General features: G+C 38.7%; 2 protein-coding genes across 2 annotated transcripts in view; both read right to left on the bottom strand.

Moving 5' to 3' along the window:
- Positions 1 to 7,171, bottom strand: part of cfl1l (cofilin 1 (non-muscle), like) — a 36,483-nt gene extending 29,312 nt beyond the window's left edge. Inside the window, exon 1 of the mRNA XM_061910546.1 lies at positions 7,014 to 7,171. The gene's annotated coding sequence lies outside the window, so the exon portion shown is untranslated. The remainder of the gene's footprint in view (positions 1 to 7,013) is intronic.
- A 2,366-nt stretch (positions 7,172 to 9,537) lies between these two features.
- Positions 9,538 to 26,493, bottom strand: LOC133559121 (calpain-2 catalytic subunit-like). Its single transcript, XM_061910545.1, has 21 exons — positions 26,174 to 26,493; positions 25,884 to 25,953; positions 25,390 to 25,508; positions 21,321 to 21,454; positions 21,080 to 21,248; positions 20,913 to 20,996; positions 20,715 to 20,800; positions 18,123 to 18,197; positions 17,731 to 17,891; positions 17,386 to 17,555; positions 13,904 to 13,915; positions 13,227 to 13,438; positions 13,112 to 13,148; positions 12,973 to 13,038; positions 12,843 to 12,900; positions 12,716 to 12,780; positions 12,076 to 12,144; positions 11,888 to 11,966; positions 9,964 to 10,080; positions 9,830 to 9,888; positions 9,538 to 9,749 (listed from the first exon to the last, which is right to left on the bottom strand). Exons 1-21 carry the CDS (start codon positions 26,408 to 26,410, stop codon positions 9,726 to 9,728), a joined length of 2,103 nt encoding a protein of 700 aa, XP_061766529.1. The 5' UTR covers positions 26,411 to 26,493; the 3' UTR covers positions 9,538 to 9,725.
- Between the last annotated feature and the right edge of the window lie 212 nt (positions 26,494 to 26,705).

The following is a 26,705-nucleotide window of genomic DNA, read 5'->3' as shown; positions in this document are numbered from 1 at the left end:
TATGGAGATGATATCAGTAGAAAAAAATGCATTTAGTTTAGATAATGAGTCATATATTGGAATTTGGGATCCATTATTTAAATTTGTTTTAACTATTAAATGAACCAAAAAGATGATTTATTGGACACAATGTGTTGTCAAGCTTATGAGATGCGATTCAAGTGTAAGCCACTGTGACACTGATGTTCTTTTTTTCTTTTTTAATAAATGCCTGTAATGTTATTGTCAATGAGGGGTTTTTAATCACTGCTATGTTGAAATTGTTACTAATATTGATAATGTTGTTGGTAATATTAGTTTTTGTTTCACTACTTTTAGATTGTTCTGTGTCATGCTTGTGTGTCCTCTCAATTGCTCTGTTTTTTGATATTCTAAATGTTGCTGGGTCGAGTTTGGTTTTGGAATTGGATTGCATTAATGTGGCATTGTTGTGTATTGTTTTGTTGGATTGATTAATAAAAATCAAATAAAAAAATTTAAAAAACATTGTATTTTTTTGCGCTGAATTGTATACACTGATTTTTTTTACAATGAAGTTTAATACACTATTTTTTTAAATGAAATTGTCAGCATAATTTGATGTAAAAGTAAATTCAGTCATATAACTTCAGTGTTAAAAAAAAAACTGCCGTAATAAAGACAAAAATTAACCTCCATTGTAGTCATTGGTAAATGTTTCTATTTTGTGAGCGTGTGCTTGGACATCTCACAAAGAAACTCTCTGCTGTTGTACAGTCATGTCCACAAGTACAACACACAAGCATGTGACATTACAGTGCTGGAGGAGCACCCCTGCCTCGGCTTGCCACGGCTCCAACAAGAATGTCATCCAAATTCCAGCGCATGTCTGAGCATGCACTTTGTTCTTTGCAGCTTGCCTTGCGTGAAATAAAAACTGGGACTTTTATTAAGGAGTGAAAATGTTTTGCATTAGTAAACGCAAACAGTTGAACGTTCACATCCTACAGTTTTACATATTGGGTGTTGTCCACTTGTGGTACATTGTGTACCTTAATATCATATGCTCTATACTTATCAATTTGATCTCTTACTGTAACATCAGCACTGCTACTTACTTGAGTGTGGCTGCTATGGTAACACTTCAACTGTGAAACCATGTACAGGGAGTCCTCGTGTTACGACATTTTGTGGTTACGAATGTGACACACTCCCATCAATTATTCATACTGTACCAAAAGACACAATGAAGTTGTTACGTATGCGTGGCGTAGGTGAATGAATCCGTAGTCACATGTCGCGACACTGAGGAAGGAAAACGTCACTTCTGCTCTTTTTCATTAACTTTTTTTCGGGAGACATAAAGGGAGTGGTGACAGTGCTTCAAAAAAAGAAAAGTGAAGTGTAGTTGGATTAAAATGCTCATAAAGTTGAGTAATTACCTTTGGCTGCAGTAAGCAGCACAAATAATTGAATGTTAATTGTGATCACGATTTCGGCCGCGACGATTAAATGAGGGTGATCGTCTGCAATATTAACATTTAAAAAGCACACTCTGCTGCATATCATTTGAATTGATTAACGTGGACCCCGACTTAAACAAGTTGAAAAACTTATTCGGGTGTTACCATTTAGTGGTCAATTGTACGGAATATGTACTGAACTGTGCAATCTACTAATAAAAGTATCAATCAATCAATTTCAAGTACTTTCACAACCAACAGTCAGCCAACCACCAGGGGCGACCGAAAGACAGTGGACTTATGTGAGAGCGAGTAGGAGGGAGTTAGAGGGTGACTGACAGTTGAACAGCTGGTCGCTTGTAGCTCCCGAAAATATTTGGAAAAATAAATGCATTAATACATTGGTGCCCTTAGGGCTGGGCGATATGGCCTTTTATTAATATCTCAATAGGTTTAAGCCATGTCACGTTACACAATAAATATATCTCGATATTTTGCCTTAGCCTTGAATTAACACCTGATGCATATATTTACAGAAGTATGATGATGTGTCCACATTAAAACATTCTTGTTCTTACTGCATTAATATATGCTCATTTTAAACTTTCATGCAGAGAGAGAAACCACAATTAATTCAATTTACCAAAACTGTTTTTATTAAACAGTTATTAAGCAGTGGCACAAACCTTCATGTAATTTCAAAACAGAAAGTGCAAGATTGTCAGAGACATTTTAAAAGAAGTTATTAGTGTACTTTAGTGCATGATGTCACTAAGATGACATATCAAAACAACACTAAATTAAAGTGCACTTTTTGTACAAAACACCACTACAATAGTTTAAAACAACTAAAGTGCTCTTTTGTGCATGATGTCATACAAGATATTTCAATATCTGTCAAATAAAAATGAGCTGCATAAAATGAAATCAAATGGGTTTATGTCCTTTGCTATGTGTCAGGTTCCTGCGGACGTTATCTCCTTCTGTTGTTGACTAATTTTTCCATATGGTGTTGATCTGGAAATGGTTGCTTTGGCATTTTGTGGGTATGGCACTGAACGGAGATGTTGACATGCAGAGTTTCAAGCACTCTTCATTCTCTAGTGGGTGACTTTTCAAATGATACTACAAATTAGCAGTAGGTGCTTCTTTTTGTAGTAACGCTTTTGCCGCATACTTGTTCGATATTAAAATTTGAAAAATATGCACTTTAATGCAGTGCATTTTTTTAATCAAACTGATTAAAAGTACTTTATTTATATTTTATGATTAAAAGTACCTATTTATTAAGTACTTTATTTCCAGGCTTTCGCGGGCCACATCAAATGAAGTGGCGGGTCACTTCTGTCCCCCGGGCCGCCGAAAAATACCTGTTTCTCAGCTGTGGCTGGTAGCACTTTTCCATCCCTTGTGACAGTAATGATATCAAACAAACCTTAAGCATAACAATTCTGACTGAAGTGATGAAGCTGTATTTTTATTTGTTTTGTACGGCACATTGTGATTTTTATCTATGAAAAGCACTTTATAAATAACATTTACTTACCTACAGGTTATTTAAGAAATATAAATATATATATATATATATATTATTTTTTTTGTTTTGTTAATTTAGGTAGAATGTATTTATCCTAGCACTGCCTAACTGTATTTAAATGCATTTTTCATCCGTCCTTTCTTTTGCAGTATATTTGATTAGCATTTATTTTTGTAATCAGCCTGACCTTATTCTTGATAGTACTGTTTATGATTAACACATGGTTTTGTATCATTTGACAAGGTAGTAAGTTGGATATAATAATTTAATACGTCTAAAACCAAGAGTAAGAAAACTAACTCAGTGTTATTATTTGAGTGGGCCCCAGGGCCATCTGTAGTGGAAAAGTTGGGCCCTGGAGTCAAACAGGTTAAGATCTGTCGCAACAGATCATGTTATGCAATGTATGTTGCCAATGCTACTAAGCCTACCTTGGTTACATTTCCTGTTGCTAGGAGCATTGAGTTTTAGCCACACCTGTTTCTGTGTTATGATTCGTTGCTCCAGCTGCTATTAGCTTATTCATGCCTCCTTTTTATACCCATGACGCTGTGCACTCGGCGCTGTCGAATAGCTCGCTTTACGTGACATGTTACTTTGTGGTCTTTAAGTTATATGTTCTGTTTGTTGCTGAGCAATCCACTGAACATAGCCATGGTTAGCCTTAAGCTATTTGTGTGCTTCCAGCGGCACTTTTATTATTTTCTTCTCGGTGGCTCAAAGATTGCGGTTACCTGCACGCTGTTTTCCTGCCTGCCCTTCCGCATCCCAGGGAACACAAACTTGCAACGACATGACCCGAACGTGACAAGAACCCCTGCAGTAGATTGTACTACTAACAACTACAGTCACTGTAGTTTTCATGCGTAATGTTGTAATATTTAATAACATTTACCATTTCGAGTGGATTTCTAAGAATCTACGGTATGTCCTTCAAGCTGCCTCTTTGTCAAACACACGATTATCAGCTTTTCCATATTTTCATGGATAAACTTCCCAAATTTAGATTTTATTTTATCATTCTTAGCTGGTGTCAAATTCATTCTGCTTGATTATAGTGCAGACTCTCTGTGATATGGTTCGATTCCATTGACAAGTTGGCGACACGCCCTGTCATATTTTAGATTATTTCTTTCTTTTATTCAATGAATATCATCTACATCTTATTCTCAGTACTGTGCATCTCTAGCTATAAGCTAATGCTAGCAAGTAAGACCAGGTGCTTTTGGCAGATCCTACTGTGGCATTCATTATGCCAACTAATGACAGAGAAGGCTGCAACTCAAATTTTAACTTGCAACTTGAAGCATAACAATTAGCTGAGAGACAGCTTGTACCTCAAAACGCTGTTAAGCTGAGGTACGACTGTACCAAGGTAAGCGTGTGTAAATTCATGTGAGCACAGCGTCTCGTTCAGTCTCTGCTGCTCACCATACTTGCCAACTCTCCCGATTTTTTCAGGAGAGTCCCGAATTTCAGTAAACCTCCCGAAAATCTCCCAGAGCCACCATTCTCACGAATTTCTCCCGGATAATAATATTGCAACACCATCCTTCACTCAGCGCCGTTTCCAGCCGGACAATAATAACTGTTACACCTCCAATTTGAGCACGGCATTCCGAACAGAAGCAGAAGAAGAGACATCATGCCTCAGACATGGCGAGTAAGAAGAGAACATACGCATGTATGTTTCTGTACAAGCGATGTCTTAATTTCCTTCTGATGATTACTTTTATTTGTATTATAAATTGCACATATTTAAGACTAATCTATGCAATATAAACCTTTTTTGTTTTTTTTTTATTTTTTGGTATTTATTTTATTTATTGAACTATCACTAACATCCACAATTTGCACGGGTACTGTGGACAACTATTTAATTTGTGACATATACATATACATAAGCATGCACGCATGCACACACACACACACATATATATAAAAATGTATATATATATATATGTGTGTGTGTATATATATATATACACACACACACACACACACACACATATATATGTGTGTATGTATGTATAGTATATATATGTATGTTTATGTGTATGTATATATATATATATATATATATATATATATATATATATATATATATACATACATACATACATATATATATATATGTATATATACAGTGGGGCAAGAAAGTATTTAGTCAGCCACCGATTGTGCAAGTTCTCCCACTTAAAATGATGACAGAGGTCTGTAATTTTCATCATGGGTACACTTCAACCGTGAGAGACAGAATGTGAAAAAAAATCCAGGAATTCACATTGTAGGAATTCCATCCATCCATTCATTTTCTACTGCTTATTCCCTTTTTGGGGTCGCGGGGGGCGCTGGCGCCTATCTCAGCTACAATCGGGCGGAAGGCGGGCTACACCCTGGACAAGTCGCCACCTCATCGCAGGGCCAACACAGATAGACGGACAACATTCACACTCACATTCACACACCAGGGCCAATTTAGTGTTGCCAATCAACCTATCCCCAGGTGCATGTCTTTGGAAGTGGGAGGAAGCCGGAGTACCCGGAGGGAACACAATTTATTTATGAACTATGGTGGAAAATAAGTATTTGGTCAACCATTCAAAGCTCTCACCAATGGAAGGATGTTTTGGCTCAAAATATCACGATACATGGCCCCATTCATTCTTTCCTTAACACGGATCAATCATCCTGTCCCCTTAGCAGAAAAACAGCCCCAAAGCATGGAGTTTCCACACCCATGCTTCACAGTAGGTGTGGTGTTCTTGGGATGCAACTCAGTATTCTTCTTCCTCCAAACACAATGAGTTGAGTTTATACCAAAATGGATACATGAATGATACAGCAGAGGATTGGGAGAATGTCATGTGGTCAGATGAAACCAAAATAGAACTTTTTGGTATAAACTCAACTCGTCGTGTTTGGAGGAAGAAGAATACTGAGTTGCATCTCAAGAACACCATACCTACTGTGAAGCATGGGGGTGGAAACATCATGCTTTGGGGCTGTTTTTCTGCTAAGGGGACAGGACGATTGATCCGTGTTAACGAAAGAATGAATGGGCCCATGTATCGTGAGATTTTGAGCCAAAACCTCCTTCCATCAGTGAGAGCTTTGAATGATTGACCAAATACTTATTTTCCACCATAATTTACAAATAAATTCTTTAAAATTCCTACAATGTGAATTCCTGGATTTTTTTCCACATTCTGTCCCTCACAGTTGAAGTGTACTTATGATGAAAATTACAGACCTCTGTCATCATTGTAAGTGGGAGAACTTGCACAATCGGTGGCTGACTAAATACTTTTTTGCCCCACTGTAAAAGGTAAATAATTGTTCTCCTTTTTAATACTCTTTCATTTCTTGTTTGCATGTATTTCTTTTATGGCTGTATTGTGCACTATATGTCCTTCATGTTTTTCCTGTACCATGTAGTTAACTTTTAAAAGTTAATTTAGGTAGATGGAAAAATTGATTGGATTGATGGATGGGGATGAATGGATGGATGGATGGGTTTGTATTTACTATAATATATAGGAACATAGCCGACACTACATTTTAAGACTACAGCTGTCGGACTTTACAACGACAATAATACTAATTGTGTTCCAATAGCCCTGCGATGAGATGGCGACTTGTCCAGGGTGTACCCGCCTTCCGCCCGATTGCAGCTGAGATAGGCTCCAGCGACCCCAAAAAAAGGGACATGCGGTAAGAAATGGATGGATGGATTGTGTTAGAGTAAATCAATGTGCGCCACTATGATTTTTTTTTGTTATGTAAACAAAATATGTGTTTTCCAAAGTATGATGGCATATGCAGCTCTACCAAAAATACGCATTTCTAGATAGTCAGTAAATCAATTTATAATGTGTTACAGCAACAGTTTACCGTGAATCTTTAGTTGCATGACGGGCGTAGTCCTTCTTTATTGCGGTTGTACCGTAGCTATACAATATCTATGACGGTTACGTCATTGATCCAAGAAGTCGGAACAACCCAATTTTAACGTCTCCGTAATGACACAACATTTATTCAAGTCTTTTACGTACCTTTTTGTGTGTACAATCCACAGACGAGATTACAAATCTAGATTTACGAATATGTCGAAGTCAAATTCCAATGTGAATCAGAAAATTGGAGTTAACGACGATGCGTATGTTAATACGTATGGTCTCCGAGTGAGTGAACAAAATGAAAACTGATTCGCCAGCATAATGTATACGTCATTAATATTGTTACATCTGATTGGTTGGTGGGATGAACTACGTCAGAACACCGGAAAAACGTTTTTTTTTTTTTTTTCTCAAAACTTTATGTCAACAACATTACGATACACACACACACACACACACAAACAAATACATACATCAACACTTTATTTTACATTAGCAATACTACATACATTTCCAAAATGTGGTCATATAATATATATTCAATCGCCCGCAAAACAGTTTGCCACCATTCAGACAACAAGACATCCTAAATAACCACTATAAAATAAAAGACAATGAAGGAAAACCACTTGAAAGAGAATGAAACAAACCGTATTTTTACATTACATTGTAATGTTTAACCTAGGGAAGTAAAACAAATTCAATGTGGTTTTACTTAATTATCTTTTTTAAGTGAATAGTTTAACGACTTTAAAGGCCTACTGAAACCCACTACTACCGACCAAGCAGTCTGATAGTTTATATATCAATGATGAAATATTAACATTGCAACACATGCCAATACGGCCTTTTTAGTTTACTAAATTGCAATTTTAAATTTCCTGCGAAGTGTCGTGTTGAAAACGTTGCGGTATGATGACGCGTATGATGACGCGTGGGTTTGACGTCACCGGTTGCAGCGGACATTATTTTCCAGCCCAATCCAAGATATAAGTAGTCTGTTTTAATGGCATAAGTACACAGTATTCTGGACATCTATGTTGCTGAATCTTTTGCAATTTGTTCAATTAATAATGGAGAAGTCAAAGTAGAAAGATGGAGGTGGGAAGCTTTTAGCATTTAGCCACAAAAACACAGCCGGTGTTTCTTTGTTTAAAATTCCCGAAGATGAAGCTTTACTATGGATCAGAGCGGTCAAGTGAACATGGATCCCGACTACATGTCAACCGGCAGTTTTCTGTGAGAAAATTTTGGTAAAAAGTCGCCTCTTACCGGAGACATCAGCGGAGCTTCTGTCCTGCTGCAGCTGCCATGACTTCCCTCAGAGACTCTGGCGTCAACACACCCGTGGCCACACCCCTCCGACTTTCAGGTACTATTTAATCTCACTAAAACACTAGCAACACAATAGCAAATAAGGGATTTTCCAGAATTATCCTAGTAAATGTGTCTAAAAACATCTGAATCGCTCCCATTACAATCGCCCTTTTTTTTTCTAGTCCTTCACTCTAAATTTCCTCATCCATTAATCTTTCATCCTCTCTCAAATTAATAGGGAAATTGTCGCTTTCTCGGTCCAAATAGCTCTAGCTGCTGCTGGCTATGATTGTAAACAATGTGAAGATGTGAGGAGCCCCACAAACCGTGACGTCACGCGCACATCGTCTGCTACTTACGGTAAAGGCAAAACTTTTTTATTAGCGACCAAAAGTTGTGAACTTTATCGTCGATGTTCTCTACTAAATCCTTTCAACAAAAATATGGCAATATCGCGAAATGATTAAGTATGACACATAGAATGGACCTGCTATCCCCGTTTAAATAAGAAAATCTCATTTCAGTAGGCCTTTAAGTACCATTACTGTATATAAAACTACTTTCTCAAACGTAGAGTGTATTGGTTTTGCCTTGACAACACTAAAGTGATGGACTATTTTTTTAATTACCACCAGGAGGCAACAGTGATTATGTTACAGCAATGGTTCTCAACCTTTTTTCAGTGATGTACCCCCTGTGTGAACATTTTTTTAATTCAAGTACCCACTAATCAGAGCAAAGCATTTTTGGTTGAAAAAAAAAAGAGATAAAGAAGTAAAATACAGCACTATTTCATCAGTTTCTGATTCATTAAATTGTATAACAGTGCAAAATATTGCTCATTAATAGTGGTCTTTCTTGAACTATTTGGAAAAAAAGATATAAGAATATCTAAAAACTTGTTGAAAAATAAACAAGTGATTCAATTACAAATAAAGATTTCTACACATAGAAGTAATCATCAACTTAAAGTGTCCTCTTTGGGGATTGTAATAGAGATCCACCTGGATTCATGAACTTAATTTTAAACATTTCTTCACAAAAAAAGAAATCCTTAACATCAATATTTATGGAACATGTCCACAAAATTGTATTCGTCAACACTTATTGTTGGATTATTTGTTCACAGTTTATGAACTTACATTCATATTTTGTCGAAGTATAATTCAATAAATATATTTATAAAGGATTTTTGAATTATTGCTATTTTTAGAATATTTTAAAAAAATCTCCGGTACCCCTTGGCATACCTTCAAGTACCCCTAGGGGTACGCGTACCCCCAGTTGAGAACCACTGTGTTACAGTGAGTGAAATTGAAATGAAACACTTTTAGTGCAGTGAATACAGAGAAACATGTTAAGATATTTTAAATGATGTTTTTTTTATTGAACACAATCATTCATATTTTACATAAATGTAATATTTGTTATAATATTAGATAATGTTCCCTTGATTTGACCAATGAGACGCCACACCACAACCAAAATAATGATATGTTGCACAACAATAACACAAGTACGAGTCTTTCATTTCCATAGAGAGAAGCTCCTCTACAACATGGCCAGATTAAGCCACTGGAAAGGAAAAAGACAGAAACCATTATTTACACATTTTCATCTACTGTAATATTTTGTCTCTGACTTGTCTCTCTTACCTCCATCATAGTCAGCTCTATCACACCAGAACCCGATTTGTCCAAGGTATTGAATGTATCTGTTGTAAGGGAAAATAATTGTTGGAAAGACAAATAACGATACTTTTGGCGAAAATGTACAGAGCAAAACTCACTGAAGAGTGACTCTAAGCGGACCAGGCAGCACACAAAGTTGTCAAAGTCAATGGTGTAGCTTGGGTCTCTGTAGCGAGCCACAATGATCTGATGCAGTGGGTTATTGAGAGAGAAACCTGCCAAAAAAACAATAACATCAAATAAAGAAGGTACATTTGTATCCCACAATGTACACAAGGCAAAATCCTCCTAAACCAGGGATATTCAACAAAATTGTTTTGTTACTATCATTTAAACCGGGGGTCAGCAACCAGCGGCTCTAGAGCCTCATGTGGCTCTTTAGTGGAGACCTATTGACTCCCTGGAGTTTTTTCAAAGAATGCATACACTTTTTTGTTTTAATATGGTTTCTGTAGGAGGACCAACATGACACAAACCTTCCTAACTGTTAAAAATCCCACTGTATATTAAACATGCTTTTCTGATGAGTATTTGGCAAGCGCCGTTTTGTCCATATTTCAGTGGTCTTTGAACTCGCCGCAGTTTAATCACAAGTACAACTTTCTACGACACTGCCACAGAAAGACACGTTTTATGCCACTTCTTTGTTGTCTTATTTTTTACAAACTTTTTATGTTGTGCATAAATGTACAAAGGTGAGCTTTGTTGATGTTATTGACTTGTGTGGAGTGCTAATCAGGCATATTTGGTCACTGCATATGGCTAATCGATGCTAACGTGCTATCTAGACTAGCTGTATCTACATATTGCATCATTGTGCCATGTTTGTAGGTATATTTGAGCTCCTTTAATTTCCTTTACTTATGTCTTCTGTGTGTTTAATTCATATTTGCACCTATTCTCATGACACATTATCTTTATGTAATATTGGCTGCATTTCTGATAGTCGTTTGTGTGCAATGTTGTTCCAGACCACAGCAAACGTTACCCAACCTGCAAAGATTTAAATAAATCCAGCAGAAGAAGACAGCTTGCCGTTTCCTTATCTTGGACAGACACATTTACACTTTTGGCCATTCTATGCCAGGAGTTATCTCACCCTCTGTTTTACTAATGTTTTCCAATGTTGTAAAAATATGTAGATTACTGTCAGCATTTCTGTCCACAAAAATTTGTGTCAGCCGGTGACACACTTAGTAATTTTGATAGTAGGTTAATACTGACACTTACGTCATGTTTTGCCTTCATTATAAAACTTATACAAGGCTTTTATTTGTTGGAGGCTTCAGACAGATATATTTTTTTGTATTTTTGGCCCGATATGGCTCTTTCAACATTTTGGACATTTGATTTTGATCTATTCATTTTCTCAGGGTTACAGGAGCAATCTGCTGTTTTTAAAAAGGACCTTCTGCTAAAATACAACCTCTATGACAACCCAATTGTTTTTAGGATTCTGCTGCAAAAATGTGAGTCTCTCACAAGTTTTTTGGACTGAACGTGCAGGTCACCAGTTGAATAGCCCAAATGATGAAAAAGAGAGGACCTAAGCTGGAACTTTGAAGAATATTTATAATATAACTAAATAAGTTGAACAAATGACTACCAACTTAAACAGTAAATGAGCTACAGCAACACCATAGTTACATAAATCACATTACAGAAAAAAAATTCTAATAACTAAAAAGGAGAGGACTTAAAGGGGTGCCTTGAGGAACGCCTCAGTTATGTAAACCGCAAGTTTGGACCCCAGTGTTCTGTGTCTGCTAGCAAGGTTAAAATGCCAGTGGAAGAGTCTGCAAATGTGTTTACAGAGGCCCAAGTTTCTCTAAGCAACACGTGCACTGTAGTGTTTTTAGGACTTAATGCAAAAATGTTTCTCTTCCAATTTTTGAACTGAACTCGGGGTGTCTGTATGGTTTCATTCTCAGAATAGCACTGATCTATACCTTTGTGCATTAGATTTGCCATCTGTGTTTTGTTTCATGCGCTAAAAGTACCCTTTATTTGGAATGGACTCACCAGCATCTTCGACTGCCGACCGCATCTCAGTGGAGCTCATGCAGCCACTATTATCTCCATCTCTTGCAATGTAAATTTTCTGAAGGGAGAACCCAACACTTGTTAATGTTGAATGATTTTTTGGGAGTTTACCTCTTGCATTGGATGTGTTTCGATTGTGTATAATATACAAAAAATATTAAATTTACCAAGAACTTCTCGATCTTGGACCAAAGAATCCTAAACTCTACCAATCCCAACTTGCCAGTTCCATCTTTCTTTGAAAAGATTGTTAAAGGAAATTGTGAACATGATCTACATAAGACTACATCATACTGAGTTCTTGCTGTGTATCCCTTTGCAGTACTGTACAGAAGTTAAATTGCGGTCAACTCAATATAGTATAGAAGCAGGTAAACAAAGACCAATTTCCACCAAGCTGTTCATTTTCCATTGTAAAGGGTTTGGAAATGTCTAAACTGCAAAAAGGAGAACAGGAAGTGAACATATGTGTTAGTAACTGTGGTGAATTGTAAAAGGTGTAGGATTAAATACACTTTGCTTCTTCCTACTCCTTTTTGGACATTATTGTAGAGAGACATGAGGATATGTGAATTATATGATGTATCATATTGTTACTGTGTGCATGGTCAAAATAAACTTAAACTGTGACTATTAAAATTTGTGAAGCACCAGTCACAGTGTGCTTGGACGAGACAATGCTGGCCAGATGTCACATTATTTATGCAGCTGACGCACATTAATACACAAACCTGAGATGCAAACACAAACCCAGATTGTCTATCCAACAGAACTGAATTAGGAATTACGGCTAAATAAGAAGGATACATCAAGCAGATTGACCATGTTGCGGCAGGTACTCAGGCTGAACCCGTTGGTTTTGATGTCACTTCCTGCAAATGAAATCTGGATACAATTTTCTGCATTTTATGTAAAAGAAGTTCATTATTCTTACTTTTTACCACCACTCTGTTGAGAATTTTCTGTAGTTCAAACACACAAATCTCCATGTCCTAAGAGTCACAGTGACATATTTACAAATCAGAAGTACTTCAAAATGAAACATCAAATTATTGATAACTTACATGTCCGGCCAGCTTTCCAAACATACTCTTGAATCGATCGTCAACATCGCTTTCATCAATGTCAGGCTATGAATTGAACAAAAAGCGTTTTCTCATGCATTCTTACCACCACTGTTTGGATGCCTAATGATGATATTACCTGTTTGACATGGCTGTCAACTGGATCGTCAATTTCACTAAAGGCAGCAACAGATAATTGTGTTACATTTTGGGATATTTCTTACGGTGCCACACTGCACTGCGGTTGCACTTACTGAAAGTCAGCCGATTTTTCAGAGAACACCCGCACATAAAAATCTCCGTTCTTGTTAGGTTCGAAGGTAGAGGGCATGATGAGGTACTCCCCCGGAGGTAGATGGAGGCGATTCGACACTTCTCGTAAATTGATGAAGGTCTCAGAGCGTGCAGCTGAACGGTTACGCAGGAAGAAATTTTGCTTCAAGTGCACTTGCTTGACTCCAGAGTACTAGGAAGTGACACACGTGGGAAAGGTCACAAGAGAAATTAAGGGTAAATCCTTTCTATTTGGAGTGATTGATCAAGCCTTTCCAGGTACGTCAGAATATAGTGAAGGAGCTCAATGTTATTTTGCTACACTTCAACAGGAGGATTAACACAATGAATGGCATTGAGAGAAGTATGATACGATGCACAGGAAGTTACCTGGAGCAGACTCACTTTGAAAGTAGTATCAACATACCTGCATGCGTCACTTGTTTTTAAAACTAAAGCGGTGTGGTTTGTTTTGTTGTCTTATATGGAGATTAACTTCTTTTTATGCGTATGTGGCAGTTAAGAAGGTTGAAAATGAACGTCTGTGAAATAAAATGTTCTACTGTATTCCTATTTCATATGGGAAAAACTGCTTAAGACCAGAAATGGATTGCATGTGATGTCAGCCAGTGAAGTGTCTCCTTCTTTGCACTCGTACCTCAGAAGGCAGCTGTAAGACAAATAAAAAAACAAATGCACTTTAGGAAAAGCTGCAAAAGGATCAAGTCTAATTTCACTTATACCGGTCCGTGACACATTTTCTACTGGGCCACACCGAAACATTAAATAATTTATAAAAGACTGCTTTCTTTATTTATTTTTTTTTACTTGACTTTAGCCTGTCCCACTAGACCAGGGGTCGGCAACCCAAAATGTTGAAAGAACCATATTAGACCAAAGATACAAAACAAAGATCTGTCTGGAGCCGCAAAAAATCAAAAGCCTTATGCAACTGTTAAAATGAAGGCAATACATGATTTGTCTTTAGTAGCTATATTAGCCTACTATCAAAGGTTGACGCAAATCTTTGTTGACAGAAATGTTGTATTTGAATTCGACACTTTTTTGCAACATAGGAAATCATTAGCAAAATGGAGGCTTCTCACATTATGAGATAACTTCTGGAAATTACTGGCTCAGAATGGCCAAAGGTATAGATGTGTCTGTCCAAGTTTACGGAAACGGCAGGCTGTCTTCTAATGGATGTATTACAATCTTTGCAAGCTGGGTAACGTTTGCTGTGGTCTGGAACAACATGGCACACAAACAACTATGAGAAATGCAGCCAATATTACATACAGATAATGTGTCATGACCCATGCAAATATGAATTAAATACACAGAGGACATAAGTAAAGGAAATTAAATGAGCTCAAATATACCCACACACGAGGCATAATGATGCAATATGTACATACAGCTAGCCTAAATAGCATGTTAGCATCGACTAGCTTGCAGTCATGGATTGACCAAATATGCCTGATAGGCACTCCAGCAAATCAATAAAATTAACAAAAAAACTCTCCTTTGTGCATTCATGAAATGATTAACGTGGACCCCGACTTACACTAGTTGAAAAACTTATTTGGGTGTTACCATTTAGTGGTCAATTGTACGGAATACGTACTGAACTGTGCAACCTACTAATAAAAGTATCAATCAATTAATCAATTCACACACAGAACAAAAAGTTTGGTGGACAAAATGAGACAAAGAAGGAGTGGCATAAAACTAGTATTTCTGTGGCAGAATTGGAGAAATTTGTACATTTAAACAAACTACGATGTGTGACTAGGATAAAACGATGCTTGCCAAATACTTTCATCAGTGAATAATGTGTATCATAAACAGTGGGATTTCTAACAATTAGGGTGGTTTGTGTCATGTTTGTTCTCCAACAGAAAATATATTAAAACAAAAAATAAATGTTTTTCTTCAACTTTTTCCATTTTCACACATCTCTGAAAGAGGTCCAGGGAGCCACTAGGGCGGCGCTAAAGAGTCGCGGGTTGCTGACCCCCGCACTAGACACACCATTAAGCTTGTTCATAGATGTATAATAAAACTCTTGATAGAAAATCACCATTTATTGTATTTGTTAGATTTTTGTTACAAGGCACCATGCACATTAAAAGAGGGGTGCCCACAGCCAAATTTGGTACACCAAGTCATTTCATTTGGCCCGCCAAAACGTGGCTTCCAAATGTAATACATTTTCACACTGACCTTTTAAACTAAATTGGGGTACCACAATCTAATGTTAATATCAGAAATATCAGGTATCGGTCAGCATAAAAAAACAAAGTCACGCCCCTCCCCCCATTAGGGAAGTCTGACCACAATCTTGTTCATTTGCTGCCCAAATACACCCCCTTGGTCCAAAGACAGCCTGTTAACACTTGCTCTGAGGGGAGGTGGTGCCCTGGAATGGAAGATGCCTTCAGGCACTGTTACAACACCACCGACTGGGATGTGTTGCTTCCACATGGTGAGGACATTGACGGGCTGACTCACTGTCTCACGGATTACCTCAACTTCTGCGTAGACGGAACCATGCCCTGCTAAGACTGTTCAGTGCAACCCTAATAACAAACCTTGGGTAACACAGGAGGTTAAAGCTGTCCTCAACAAGAAGATTGCCTACCCTCTGGAAGACGTCGTGCATCGTTCCAGTTCCTAAAAAGACCTGCCCCAGGGAGCTGAACGACTACAGACCAGTGGCGCTCACCTCTCATCTAATAAAGACAATGGAGCGGCTCTTTCTCAGCTTCCTCAGACCACAGGCGCAACATGCCCAGGACAGCCTGCAGTTTGCGTTCCGGGCAGGCGTTGGTGTGGAGGATGCTAGCCTTTACCTTCTGCACCGAGCCCACTCTTACCTGGATAAGGGAACTGGCACTGTGAAGATCCTGTTCCTGGACTTCTCAAGTGCCTTTAATACTATCCAGCCCTGCCTTCTCCAGGACAAGCTGGACAGAATGAGAGTGGACCCCTGCCAGGTTGCCTGGATTTCAAAATTACCTCACCAATAGGACAGTCCGTCAGACGGAAGGACATCACATCTGACCCTGTGATCAGCAGCAGTGGAACACTGCAGGGAACGGTGCTTGCTGGCCCCTCTTCTCTTCACCCTGTAAACCGCTAACTTCTGCTACAACTCGTAGCTGTGTCACATCCAAAAGTTTGCAGATGACACAGCCATCGCCGGGTGCGTCAGGGACGGCAGAGGGGAGGAGTTTCGGACCCTGGTGAGGGACTCTGCTGTCTGGTGCCACAGGAACCTCTTGCAGCTCAATCCGTCAAAGTCCAAGGAGCTGGTGATTGACTTTGTGAGGTCGAGTCCAAGGTCACAACCTAATGTGATCGAGAGAGTCGAGGTACAGACCGTGGACTCACTCAAGTACCTCTGGGTGTGGGTGGACAACAAGCTGGACTGGACTGTTAACACGGACCACTCGTACAGGAAAGGACAGAGTAGGCCGTACTTCCTGAGGAGGCTGCGCTCCTTCGACATTTTAAAACAAAAATCTTGTGGATGTACTACCAGTCTGTGGTTGCCAGTGTTCTGTTCTATTTACATCTGAGTGTACTGGGGGGGCAATACATCTGTGAAGAACAGCTCCAGACTGGACAAACTGATCAGGCAGGCTGGCTCTACGATCGGAATAAAACTGGACTCACTGGTGACGGTGGCAGACAAGAGGAACGTGGAAAAACTAGTGAGCATCTTGGATGATGCCAGTCACCCCCTGCATACCGTTATCAGTAGCCAGAGGAGCCTGTTCAGTGCTAGACTGCTTCATCCCAAGTGCAGGACTAATAGACTCAAAAACTCTTGTCCCACATGCCATCAGACTCTCCCTGGGGGGAAGAGGGGATACGATGATAACAGGGGATGCAAAAAAATACCATATACCCCCATTATTTATTATTTACTTTTTAAATTATATCTCAATTCTGTACACTGCTGCTGGAATTGTAATTGTCCTGAGGGAACTTTCCTGAAGAAATCAATAAAGTACTATCTATCTATCTATCTATCTATCTATCTAGAAGGCCAGTCCATGAAAATAATGCTTACATCAAACCAGTCCTTAGTACAAAAACGGTTGGAGACCCCTGACTTATAGAATAACTGACCTCATATACAGCAAAGCCAATGGTGTCCATTTTCTCGCCCATTCTCATTTTGCTACGCTTGTTCTTCTGCATCAAGCCAACAATGAAGGTGCATCCCTCCTCGCCGTCATAGGGGTCATCGTCCACATCGTCCAGTTTGATGACAAACTGAGGATTTGTCCAGAAAGTATCTAAACAAAAACAAAAAAACACGTATAATATGTGATGTATCATATTGAAACTTTATAAATGCTTGAAATAAATTTAAGACTACAAACTTCAATCAAACATGGAGCGACATTTCCACTGCAGCTACCAAAAAAAAAAACAATACAACATTGTGTCTAGTGATATTAAGTAAAGTACCTGGATAGTTTCTGCAGCCACCAGCAGATACGCCGGTTTTCCACGTCTCCTCAAATTCTGTCTCCGCCCACTTCTTGAAGTCACTCCCTGTGAGAGCATCAGGGGTGAGGTTGCAGATCTCCAAGCGGGAATATTCTCGCAGAAAGTCAGAAAAGGACATCCTGTAGAAAGAGTGGTTTATCATGCCTGTGTGAAAATGGACAGGGTGATGTGTGATGCTACAATTAAAAGGGGATGCAGCTTGTTCCGTACTATACACAGCTGAAACTTGCTTGGCTTAATTCTGTATTGCCCAAGATACAAAAAAAACCCAGAGGAGTGTTTCAGTACCCCGAGATATGTCACAGCATTTCTCATTTGCAGTTTCTGTGTGTATGAGACTGATTGATTACCAGAACTCCCCATCTTCACGCCGGTTGGTCAGCCTCTGTCGGTCCTGATCGCTAATAGATCTCCACTCAGAGGACCTAGAACAATAGGCAATATTTTTTTCAGGTTAGCTGTGCTCACTGAATGTGATCAATTGTACAACATCTCTGAAGTGTTAGTGAGGGCCTTTGGATTCAAAAATGTAACCGGGATTGCGACTGGCATTCAAGGAAGTCAACACAAGAAAGTCAGCAACGCCCATGCAAGCAGTCTATGATGAGTCACCAGAGCAGAGCCGGTTTTTCCTAGCTTCATAACTTCCATCCATCCATCCAATTTTCTACCGCTTGTCCCTTTCGGGGTTGCTGGAGCCTATCTCAGCTGCATTCGGGCGGAAGATGGCGTACACCCTGGACAAGTCGCCACCTTTACAAATTAGTAATAGGGCATCAGAGGGTTGGTCTCAAACTCGGTAAGAAGCTCCACAACCAATAGGAGACAGTATGTGAAGCAAACTAGCTGCAGCTCTAAATATATATTGTGGTGTACCTCAGCGATCAGACTTAGACTTCCATTGATCCATCCATTTTCTACCCCTTGTCCCATTTGGAGTCGCAGGGGTGCTGGAGGCTATCTCAGCTTACTATCATTCAAATTTGAACTTTACAGTACAGATAAGAACAACATTTTGTTGCAATAGCTTGTTGTAGTGCAGGATAAACGAGCAATAAGAGTGTTAGCATTTACAGAAGAGGGTGCAGGTATAAATAGATTACTGTACAGATAAATGTATTGCAGTTTTACATATGCATCCATGTTCATGGATGTATGTTATATTGTAAATGAATAAACAATAACAATAAATAGTACTAGAACCAAAACGTGTTGAATCTCTATATAAACAACATTTGCAAAGTTACAAAGGATTTAAAGTTAATGCCATTTGCAGACGGGGGCGGCATAGCTCGGTTGGTAGAGCGGCCGTGCCAGCAACTTGAGGGTTGCAGGTTCGATTCCCGCTTCAGTCATCCTAGTCACTGCCGTTGTGTCCTTGGGCAAGACACTTTACCCACCTGCTCCCAGTGCCACACACACTGGTTTAAATGTAACTTAGATATTGGGTTTCACTATGTAAAGCGCTTTGAGTCACTAGAGAAAAGCGCTATATAAATATAATTCACTTCACAGACAACACGGCCGCGCTTTGTTCATGAGAGAACACACAGAAGTTAATACAAATAATAACAGTAGAAATTATTACATTAAAGACATAGCTTGACAACAAAAACTATTTATACAATAGTAAAATTAAATTAATGGCATTCGGTAACAGCGGGAGAGAAAGTCAAACACAAATAAAAATTGACGGAGCAGACATTGACAGTCAAAAACAATTTAATTTGTAGGTGTAATAATAGATGATAAAATATCGAGAAATATAATAATTATATACAACAAAGTGGCAAAAAATACTTCAAAGAATAAAGCTAAATATGTTATGGAGCAAAAATCACTCCATATTCTTTACAAGCATATTTGAGTTTTTGTGTAGAAATTTGGGGAAATAACTACAAAACATGATTCCCTTATTGATCTTGTTACAAAAAGATGTTGATTGGAAAAACATCATGTAAGCCATAGAGATCATTCAAATGAAAAATATTGATTTTCAATGTGTTGATGCATTTGCCAACAGCTAAAATGTTTTACAAAGTAAACTATAACCTGCTACCCAAATATGTACGGTAAACGGGTTATACTGTATAGCGATTTTCTACCTTCAAGGTACTCAAAGCACTTTGACACTATTTCCACATTCACCCATTCACACACACATTCACACACTGATGGCGGGAGCTGCCATGCAAGGCCCTAACCATGACCCATCAGGAGCAAGGGTGAAGTGTCTTGCTCAAGGACACAACGGACGTGAGGAGGTTGGTAGAAGGTGGGGATCGAACCAAGAACCCTCAGGTTGCTGGCACAGGCACACTGTCCCCAACAACAATGTACAACAATGATTCTTCTAAAACAAAGAAGAAAAATATACCCAATAGAAAAAAATGTACCCAAAACATTTGCATGCACGTACAACACATATCGATATGTGGAAATAAACTATGGAACGGATTAAGCTAAGAAGTCAAAAAACGTTCTAAGATCATCCATTTTTATAAGCTGTTTTAGAAATTCAAAGTGTTTACAAAGTACGAGGAAGAAGAATACTGATAAACATATTGACTCTTATCAAAAACTAGACAATCCTATTCATCTTATGTGAATCACAACTTACTGTACTTAATTGTTACTTTATGAGAACATTATTTCTTTTATCCAGCTTCATTTCTATATTTGTTTGTGTCACAGGTTGAGCACAGGAAGTGAATAAACAAAGAACTTGCTATCAAACGGAAAATGACTAAAAATAAATATGCTCTCCTCTTCCTTTTCTTTTTGGACAAAAAACGAGAAACTGGGAAAATGTGATGTGTCATGTTGTAATTGTTGCATGTATGCATGTTTCAAAATACATTAAAATACCACACCCATACTAATAGTTTGTGTGAATATTTAACAAAGATTGACATGTAGGTTTAGGTAATTACTATACTCACGTGTCGCTCCAGGCTCCATTCCATTCCACTTGGCCCCATGGATTTCTGATCCTGACCAGCTTTTGCGGGTTTCCTCTGAAGTCCACCTGACACACAATGAGTTGGTAAATGCACATGGTGAAGTTATTTACATTGAGCATACTTGATTAGATATGTTTGCTATTTGATAGCTAACCACTCAAACTACTGTCTCTTTACCTCCTCAACTCCTGTCACAGAGTAGGCATGGCCCTTCACCAGCTTGCGATGTGTGACGGCTTCAGAGTCAGCCTGACTGGTGATCTAGGATCATTTGAAGCGTAAGTGAAAAGGCTGTCATATACTAATCAATATAAAAGTGGTAGAAGCGAGGCACTCAAACTGACATCAATGGAACATCCAAGAAGGGAGCCTCTTTCCAGGGCCTTCTTCATGATATTGAAGAGGTGAGGTGAGGCACTGGAAAGTTCATGTCGCTCAGCAATGCCTCCAGTGAAGTCCTCGAAACCTTCAGTAGTGCTTCCTCCAGAGAGGGACTCATAGCATCCATTTAGCCTGTCACATAAAAGTAAGGCATGTAAGAATCTAGACCTGGAAGAATAAAACCAAAGCATGTATCTCTCATACTTGGCGTAGGCCTTCTCCAGCAGTGCACTCCAAAATTCTGATCCTTCGGCTGAGTGGACAAACATCAGTTCTCCATCCTTGGTTGGCAAGCGGTCATCAATCACCACATCCACCCATTCACCAAACTGCCAGAACTGAAAATGCAAGAGGACGTGGTGTAGCAGCCATAGTACAGTAGTTCATACACCAGAGTGTACAACATAATCTGGGATAGGCTGTTCCACCTATCCCCAGGGTGTTCTCTGGAAGTTTAGTTTGTACCATAGGGTTGAGGTATCTTTGGGTTAGTCCAATTCATCTCCAAGGACTGTATATACTAAGACCTTCCTGTTTATTATAGTCCATTTTTTTTTTTTTGTTATGTAGCCCACTGCAAAGTAACTTGGTGTATTTTAGGGTATCACTGTATTTAGGCTAGACACATCTTAACACCAGATTTGTAGGTAGCTTTGGTGGTAGTTCAGTATTTTTTGGGCATAGTTCCAGTTTTTAGTCCAGTATTTTGCCATAGCCCTAGCTATCCCTAAGATTTGGGAGGATTTTGGTCTCGTCCTGTCTATTCCAGTCCAATTAATACCCTGGGGTCAGGTTTTATACCAGCATAGTCTGTGCTACATCCAGTTTATTCACTTCAGTCAGGGTATGTGGTGGGCTATTACAGTTTATACCCTATATTTAGGCCAGGTTTAGTTTTTGGCCCAGTGTTATGGTATATTCTGACCCTTACCATTTTTTTCACCCCGTTTAGGGTATCTGGCCACATTAGTTTTATAAAGGCCCTGGTAGAGGTATTGTTTGGGTTAGTTCAAATTACATCATGGGTTTAGACCACAGGATCATGGGCCAACTTTGGCCCACAACTTAGATTTAAAAAAGACCACGGCACATTATAAACATACTATTTCGAAAAAGAAGAAAAAGTGGAAATGTTATTGCTAATACCACGAAACTGACATACCAGCTGTTTTTATATTCTTAAAAAAAAGAACCCCCGCATCCTTTGTTATTTCAACTTGCAGCCCTCAATGGAACAACGTTGGACACCCCTGTGTTAAAGTATACTGCATCTTGGGATGAATAGACGCTGGGATTAGAGTTATTTTCTGGATTAGTCCCAGAAGAAGAAGAACATTACATCCTGTAATGAGAAACTTAAAAAACGTGTGAAAAATCATATTGTGATTGTACGTATGTTCGAAATAAATTAACCACCATATGGCTTCAAAATAGTACTAAAATCCCTGGTCGTAAAATCCACAATACGCGTGCAGATACGTCTTCAAACTGGACGATTACAAAAGAGAGTAGTTGCTAGATTGTGTATTCAAGTCTTACACACTTGGAGAAAGAGAAAGCCACAGAGAAACAGACTAACAACACGAACAAGAAGACGCTCAGGTTTTTAAATGGGAGGATCTAGGCACTGTTTTGATGCCATAGTCCTAGTCCGAATTTAATTGTATACTAATAGTTGTGCAGAGTTCTACCCAAGGGTTAGGAAATTTACTGTACTAAATATTTTTTGCCTACGGTATAATATTGCTTTCTTTTGTTACCTCAGGGTTATAGGGTATAAGGTATATAATCTGGTGTAGTCCAGTTTTTACCCCAGGGTTAAGGTATGTATAGTCTTGGGATACATGTAGATAGTTAATACCTGCGAGTATTATCTGGGCTCGTCTTGTTCATACCCTAGTGCAGTGGTTCTCAACCTTTTTTTACTGATGTACCCCCTGTGAACATTTTTTAAATTCAAGTACCCCCTAATCAGAGCAAAGCATTTTTGCTTGAAAAAAGAGATAAAGAATTAAATACAGCACTATGTCATCAGTTTCTGATTCATTAAATTGTATAACAGTGCAAAATATTGCTCATCTGTAGTGCTCTTTCTTGAACTATTTGGAAAAAAAGATGTAAAAATAACTAAAAACTTGTTGAAAAATAAACAAGTAACTCAATTATAAATAAAGATTTCTACACATAGAAGTAATCATCAACTTAAAGTGCCCTCTTTGGGGATTGTAATAGAGACCCACCTGGATTCATGAACTTAATTCTAAGCATTTCTTCACGAAAAAAGAAATCTTTAACATCAATATTTATGGAACATGTCCACAAAAAAATCTAGTTGTCAACACTGAATATTGCATTGTTACATTTCTTTTCACAGTTTATGAACTTACATTCATATTTTGTTGAAGTATTATTCAATAAATATATTTATAAAGGATTTTTCGAATTGTTACTATTTTTAGAATATTTGAAAAAAAAAATCTCACTTACTCCTCCCTATGCATACCTTCAAGTACCCCCAGGGGTACGCGTACCCCCATTTGAGAACCACTGCCCTAGTGCAGGGGTCTGCAGGCCAAAACGTTGAAAGAGCCATATTGAACCCAAAAATACAAAAAACAAATCTGTCTGGAGTTGCAAAAAATCAAAAGTCTTATACAAGTGTTATAATGAAGGCAACACATGACGTAAGTCTCTCTCTATATAAGCTATAGTAGCCTACTATCAAAATTATTTTAAAAGTCTTATAGAAGTGTTATAATGATTGCAACACATGATGTAAGTGTCTATATTAGCTAAATTAGCCTACTATCAAAAAAATTAGGCATAATGATGCAATATGTACATACAGCTAGCCTAAATAGCATGTCAGTATGGATTAGCTTGCAGTCATGCACTGACCAAATATACCTGATTCGCACGCCAACAAGTCAAGAACATCAACAACAGCATTCACGCACAGTATGACCTGCTCAGTGGACCTTGTGGTTAGAGTGTCCGCCCTGAGATTGATAGGTCGTGAGTTCAAACCACAGCCGAGTCATACCAAAGACTATAAAAATGAGACCCATTACTTCCCTGCTTGGCACTCAGCATCAACGGATGCAATTGGGAGTTAAATCACCAAAAATGATTCGCGGCAACCGCTGCTGCTCACTGCTCCCCTCAACCCCTACGGGGTGAACAAGGGGATGGGTCAAATGCAGAGGGCAAATGTAACCACACCTAGTGTGTTACAATCATTGGTACTTTAACTTTAGAAAACCTTTGGTGGAAAAAATGAGACAAAGAAGGAGTGGAAGATTTTACATGTAAACAAACTGTTGTGTCACAGTCCACACTATGGTGATTTTAAGAACCGCAGAAATTAGTAGTACTATATGATGTTCACCAAATACTTTCATCAGTGAAGCATATACACAAATATATTAAACGGTGGACTTTTTACCAATTTGGAAGGTTTGTGTCATGTTTGTCCTCAAATAAAACATTTATTCCCCCATCTTATTCCATTTTGAATCCTTTTTGAAAAATGCTCCAGGGAACCACAAGGGCGGCACTAAAGAGTCGCGAGTTGCTGACCCCCGCCCTAGTGTCAGGTCATATCCTTTATTTATACCTGGACATTTTTCTGGGACAGTCCCTTAGGGTCACTAACTGTATAGATCACATTTCGGGTTAATTTACCGCATCTTTCGGAGTATAAGGCGCTCCGGAGTATAAGTCGCACTTGCCGAAAATGCATACTTAAGAAGGAAAAAAACATATATAAGTCGCACTGGAGTATAAGTCGCATTTTTGGGGGGAATTTTATTTGATAGAACCCAACACCAAGAATAGACATTTGAAAGGCAATTTAAAATACATAAAGAATAGTGAACAACAGGCTGAATAAGTGTACGTTATATGACGCATAAATAATCAACTGAGAAGGTGCCTGGTATGTTAACGTAACATTTTATGGTAAGATTCATTCAAATAACTATAACATATAGAACATGCTATACGTTTACCAAACAATCTGTCACTCCAAATCGCTAAATCCCATGAAATCTTATACGTCTAGTCTGTTACGTGAATGAGCTAAATAATATTATTTCATAAATATACGGTAATGTGTTAATAATTTCACACATAAGTCGCTCCTGAGTATAAGTCGCACCCCCGGCCAAACTATGAAAAAAAATGCGACTTATACTCTGAAAAATACAGTAATGCAAAACCCTTTGTTGCACATTATTTGGATGTAATTTAGTGTGAGTGTGAAGGAATGTACCTCAAAATGAAAGATGCCAGCATAGTCCCTGTCAAAGCTTTGGTCATGTGGGACAACACGGGACAAAACCTGCTTGTTGAGGGTCAAGGAGGCGATAGCCGCCAGGAGCCAACAGTCACCTGATCAAAAATGTGATCGTATTAATCTTTACTGTATTGCAAAAACATACGTCTCAGTTCACAGTCTCTTCTTGTCTTGTCTTTTGCATTAAATCTACTACCCGCCCAGCCTCACCCACACCTGTTCACATTGTTCCAGACAGGGTGTAGACAGAGTGAAGCATGAAATGCAAGCATATTTTGTACACAAAGACATCTCGTCATTACACTGTTTGCTAAGATAGGGCGGTCAACCCAAGCAGGATCATTTTTAATTAAACAGCCAAGAGAAGGATGAGGAGAAGTACATGAAGATTTTCAAGTTTTTCAAGCATGCAACATCTTTAATAAAAAAAAAAAAAAAAAAAAAAAAAGGTATTTGTGTGCGTGTCTCACCAAGTGCTCCCTGGCAAATATCAGTCCTGGTGGCATCTTCCAGGATGAATTTGGGATTGGAAACAATATCCTGAGACAAGGAAATGTTTATTGACAATGTGAAATGTGACTTTTGAGTTTAGACACCAATCAATGGGTGCACCTGCAACTACTTCACGCCCCTATTTGGCATTCATTTTGCATGATGCTTGGCAACAAGCCAGATAACACACAAAGACAGTTGGGACGATTAATGACAAGCCTAGATTACATAAAATCTCCGTGCATGTACAGTACAGTACAGTACCCACCTTGGGTCTCAGCCACTCGATGCCTCGAACTTTATAGGAACTTGGTCCCAGTTCATCGAAGCCCAAAGATGCCGGCAGAGGCTCAAAGGCTTCGTCCTCAAATAGGCGTCGTCTCTCCAGACAGCTTCTCTTCAGAGACTCAAAGTCTTGGTTGAGGTACGGCACCGCATGTTCGTTAGTTCCAACCCCACTCAGTTTGTCCCGGGTGTGCTGAAGTCTAGAAGCTATGCCGGCCATTTTTAAGGTCTTCTCGGGTGCCTGTTAGTGACTGTCTCCTACTAAAGTGAGTGTGCTCCAAGGTGTGTTGCTTACTATATGCACAGGTCAGGTTAGGCCACACCTATGTTGTTCCTACTCCAGGGCTTTGAAACACCGACTACCTGGTACACCTTTTTTTCAAAGGCAGGTTTTATACCATGTTTGTGTGCGAACGCAATTGTTTTCTGCATATGTCTTAATGAAAAGCATTTCTGCTTTAATGAGACAGCCTACAAAGCTGTCATAGTCAACTGCACAATGAACTTAAGCGCAA

This window comes from Nerophis ophidion, linkage group LG09, assembly GCF_033978795.1.
Source record: "Nerophis ophidion isolate RoL-2023_Sa linkage group LG09, RoL_Noph_v1.0, whole genome shotgun sequence".
Lineage (NCBI taxonomy): Eukaryota > Metazoa > Chordata > Actinopteri > Syngnathiformes > Syngnathidae > Nerophis > Nerophis ophidion.
This window is presented reverse-complemented; position numbering and strand designations above follow the sequence as displayed.